Below are 4820 nucleotides of genomic sequence, written 5' to 3' on the forward strand. Positions count from 1 at the left end.
CTTTCAAAAACAGTTACAAAAATCTTACCGACCCCAAACTTTTGAATGGTAGTGTATCCTAATGCACTTTGCTCACTAGATAGGGAAATATTTAATGTGAATCGGTTTATACTGTAGCTGTAGTCTACTGCTTTAGAAGTATAGATTATGTAAATATCTCTTATTTTGACCAAACTCATTTCATTAAACACATAATTATAGGTACAGGAAATATACATCACAATATTATCTTAGATTAACAAACAAGAGGGCATTTGGGGGGGGGGGGGGGGGGGACTAGGTTTACGTCAGCTTTAGTTGAGGAAGTTAAGGGATTCAGCTTTATCTGTAAATACACTTGTACCTTGTTAAATACTTGACAGGAGTAAAATCATGGTAGCATTTGACAAATATCTGTGAGACATGAGTCGTATAGAGAGCATGGTCTCTGACTTGCCTCTGCCTACACTGTAGTGATGTGTTGCAGTTTAATGTGAGGTATTTTAAAAGGACAGTTTGACTTTAAACTCTTAAAACAGAAAAACAATTTGAACTTACTACTTGGTTGATAGAATCTATCATAGTCTGTTATGAAAAAACTGTATTTTAATGCTAGATAAGCATTCCTCATATACGTCCATATAAAGAACGCATCTTGATGAGTATTCTATCATAGGTAACTAAATATTAATTCAGTGCTAGATCTGATGTTTCATTTCCTCTCCTCTTTCTTTATTGTCTGACTGTGAAGTCTTTCTTTTTGAGATTTTGACACCTCAGTAATGCATCATATGCAAATAGATTTAAATGACCATGTAAGCATTGCTGCAAGTTGTGTTTGCTCTGTACGTTACATTTGCTAAATGTGAACTCGCATATTAAACTATGACTTAAATTCTTCGGTCTTTGCTCCATGCTTAGTCATGACAAACTTCCAAATAAAATGTTTACAATAAGTTTCTCAGCATGTTGTGGTTATATTACAGATGATATACACTAACAAATGTTTGGATGCACTTGAATTTACACTATAATCGATCAAAATTTCTTCCTTTTTTAATTAATTGATCAAAAATGACAGTTAAAGACATGTATAATGTCACAAAAGATTCCGAATAAATGCTGTTCTTTTGAGCTTTCTATTCGAAGAATCCTGAAAGAATTGTTTTTTACAAAAATATTAAGCATTACCACTGTTTTCAACATTGATAATAAGAAATCAGCATATTCGAATAATTTCTGAAGGATCATGTGACTGAAGACGAGTAATTGCTGCTGAAAATTCAGCTTAGCCATCAGAAAGAAAACGGTTGTTTTAAAATGTAATAGTATATTAAACTTAGTTTAGATGCTTGAAATCACAGGCACATTTAAACTGTGCATAAAGTATTAATTTACACTTTGCACTTTTTTTCCCCCAGAGTGGATGAGTTGAACCAAATAGTAAAAAAAAAAAAAAAACCAACAAGTTTCCAGCATACATGGGAACACCTTTCTATTTAAAAAGTATCCGTGGATGCACCACATGAAGTTGGTTGAGAGAATGTCTCATGCAAACGGAGCTTTGAAGAAACTCAAATATGTTTTGGTTTGTTTGTTAGTGCTTAATAATTCTATTATCCTAAATCAAGGAAATTGTAATAAAGATAAGTAATTGTGTCCAAAACTTTCACTGTTTGTTTGAGTCAGAGATGAGATGTCTATTTTTTCATTCATAAGACCGAGAATGTATCTTGAATGAACTGAATATTAAACATGAAGCTCCAAGACAACAAATGCAAAAAAATATATATTTAATAATTGTACAGTTTCTTTCATAATGCTGCTACTCTAATGTGCAACACCTAGCTATTCACATATTTACAGAGCTTGTCACATACACTCAAACCTGAATATTTGAAGAAACAATAGAGTCAAGCAATGTGCTTTATTACATTAAACTTGATCCAGTCTGAAGTCCAGGGGTTTCAAAAAGTCCGGCAGTGAGTCCAGCTGTTCCTTGGGAATGGACTGGCTGAGCTTCTGCATGGCCTGAACGAACAGTGAAGGAGGTGATGATTCTGAGAGCAACTGGAAGGCCTGCTCTCCTATAAGACCCCTCCACACATCGGCATTGTCCTGCAACTGTCTCTTCATCTGGAAGCGAAATGTGGGCATGAATAAAATGAGGTAGCCGAGGCAGACGCGCTTCGTCCGCATTTCAAAGTCACTCTGGCAAATCTGTCCGAGTAAACAGTCCAGGGGGGTGTTCCCTGTCAGGTCCTTTGCGTAAGGACAGGCCCCGTGACCCAGCAACAGAATCAAGCACTCGGGACGCACCAGATCACACGCGAGATGCAGCGCGGTCTTGCTGCCGTCCGTGTGGACGCATCCGTGACGGTTCAGGTAGCTCCGTCTCTCGCAGTCTGTGAAGTCTTTAATGGTGTCCATAATCATTTTCAGGATGTTGATGCGGTTGTAGCGGACGGCTATGGCCAGGTGCGGTGTGGTGGATGCCTGGCAGCAGCAGAAACTTCTGCTGGGCATCTCCAGCGCGCGGGCGGAGAACCTGTTGAGTAAATAGCGCGCGTACTGCTGGTGATCATGGACCAGCGCGTACAGAAACGCCTCCGACGGGGAGAACGCGCACGCCTGTCCGTCCTCTTCCCAATGAAATACCTCCATTGTCCGCATGTCCTCCAGGACCCACACCGGCAACAGGTCCCGTACAGCCTGATAAAATGCAAATGAGGTTTTTTGGCATTGTTTCGGGGATTTATAATCCGCGCGACTCTCGTACATCCCCAGATCCAAAGGCATTGTGAGTTCCGCCGTTATATTAAACGTTTTAGGGGGGCTATTTGGATTTCTCGTGGTGTTCAATGCAGCCACAGCTGATACTGAAACATCTGTCAGGATATAGATGTAACCCAGGAGACCAGGCGGAATAATAAACAATAAGGCGGTAATCTCGTACGATAGAGTCTAAAACCGTCCACCCGCCTTCAAACCCCTCTACAAACTCAGCCGAGAGTTTATATACTGTATGCTGGGCACTGGGACAGCCCGTGTTGGTTTGCGCATATCGCTGCGCTCTTTACCATTGGATGCTGGCGTACGTCACGAGGGTACAAAGTGCCTCCAACTTTTCCTTATTAGTATAGAACGCATCAACGCATGTGTGCGTATGTTTGGGCGATATCGAGTGACCCCCGCGCATTCAGTACATTCAGCACGACTCTTGTTACATAATATCCCACAGGACGAGCCATGCGCTCTTTCACGGGGTGATCTCTACCCGATCTGTTTACCATACCAGTCTGAAAAAAAAGTTTAGCCTGTTATTATGGTGGTAAACGATTAAGTGTTGTTGCTTTCCTCGGGGTCATATTAATGATAGCCTACATGCTAATTTTTTTAGTTTTTTTCTTTTGGAAGAAGTCAAGGGCAAAAGTAGCCTATGTCAAAGTCAAAATTAATAAAACTGGGCGATAACAATTTAGAACTCCAGACGCGATGGGAATGTCTGGAACAACAATAGAGACTTGTCAAACAAGTGTGACTGAGATGTGTGTTGAGGAGCATGTGCGCCATCTAGCGGATATGTGTTATGATTGCTTTTTTTGTTTGTTTCTTCAGAAAAGAAATTGGATACGTTTATCACTAAATCATTTTTCATTACTTATATTAGACCTTCTCTACTCTTTGGTTATTTTAATTATTATTAGTAGTAGTATCCGTTTAAAAACTTTTCATTTATGGACACAAAAATGATCTCTTGTAAAATAATATAAATTTAACTGTAATTATATGATCAGGGTATATCAATACATAATCAGATTATGCAGGTCTGGATTTATGCATAGGTTTTATGCATTTTATGCATTCTCATGTATGCTCGTATTGCACATCCAGGGGGGACATAATTTCAATGAGGAGAATATATATTTATAATTTCACTCTTGTAAAATACTGTAAGACAATCACTCTAAATTAATAAAATGTTAAATATTGGGTAGAAACGTATCTCCATATTTTGTCATTTTTTCATAAATCATTACTATAGACCTTATTCAGAGCATCACCATGACAGGTATGAAAGCGAGGAGGGATAGACCATGTTTCAAATGGTATCCGCTGTAAAAAGCTATAAGCTCCTATCACTTAGCCTATAATTTTCCACAGCTCATGTTGTCTGTAGTTTTTTGTCTACTGAAATTCCTTGGAAAGATATTTTGCAGTGTTTCATCAGCAGAACAATCCAAAAACACATTAAATAGTAGTTAAATATAAGTAAGACGAAGGTGTTGTGTTGTAGGAGGTTTAGTTCATCACTATCTGAACCACTTAAGCTGAGATCTTCACATATTTGGGCACTGAGATTGATTGGCATCTATCCTTTTCTCAACATGTGAATATCGTCTATAATAAATCTCAACAGCGCTTATTTCTCTTGAGAAGGTTGAAGAGTTTTAATGTTAGACAAAATATCATGATAACAGTGTATCACACTCTTGTTGAATCAGTATTGACCTTCAATATTGCATCCTGGTTTCATTTTGTTTCTGCTAAAAATAAGAAAAAATTATCCAGAGTAATCAAACAGGCATCTAAAATTATTGGGGCCCCGCAGATTCAACTAGTAGACCTCTATAATTGTGCAGTAAAGAGGAAAGCAGACACCATTGTTACTGACCCCTCTCATCCTCTTTGCAGCTCGTTTCAGGTACTGTCATCAGGTTGCCGCTTTAGAGCTCCTTTGGCCAAAAAGAAAGCGTACAGGAACTCTTTTATTCCTACTGCTATTTCTATTTTAAATAAGACTAAAAAGTGTCATTAGTATATTGGGCTTGAGCCTTTAT

At 38.5% G+C, this 4820-nt stretch overlaps 1 protein-coding gene across 1 annotated transcript; it reads right to left on the reverse strand.

The window, feature by feature from the left end:
- Positions 1 to 1755: 1755 nt before the first annotated feature.
- ankrd9 (ankyrin repeat domain 9) lies at positions 1756 to 3036 on the reverse strand. The gene has a single exon (XM_056234092.1). It carries the CDS (start codon positions 2776 to 2778, stop codon positions 1915 to 1917), a length of 864 nt encoding a protein of 287 aa, XP_056090067.1. The 5' UTR covers positions 2779 to 3036; the 3' UTR covers positions 1756 to 1914.
- Between the last annotated feature and the right edge of the window lie 1784 nt (positions 3037 to 4820).

The sequence above is a fragment of the Rhinichthys klamathensis genome, unplaced genomic scaffold (genome assembly GCF_029890125.1).
Source record: "Rhinichthys klamathensis goyatoka isolate OS25496 unplaced genomic scaffold, OSU_Roscu_1.1 h1tg000387l_1, whole genome shotgun sequence".
NCBI classification, from domain to species: Eukaryota; Metazoa; Chordata; class Actinopteri; order Cypriniformes; family Leuciscidae; genus Rhinichthys; species Rhinichthys klamathensis.

Coding starts and splice junctions, on each gene's coding strand:
- ankrd9 (XM_056234092.1), bottom strand. CDS start 2,778: ATGCCTTTGGATCTGGGGATGTACGAGAGTCGCGCGGATTATAAATCC.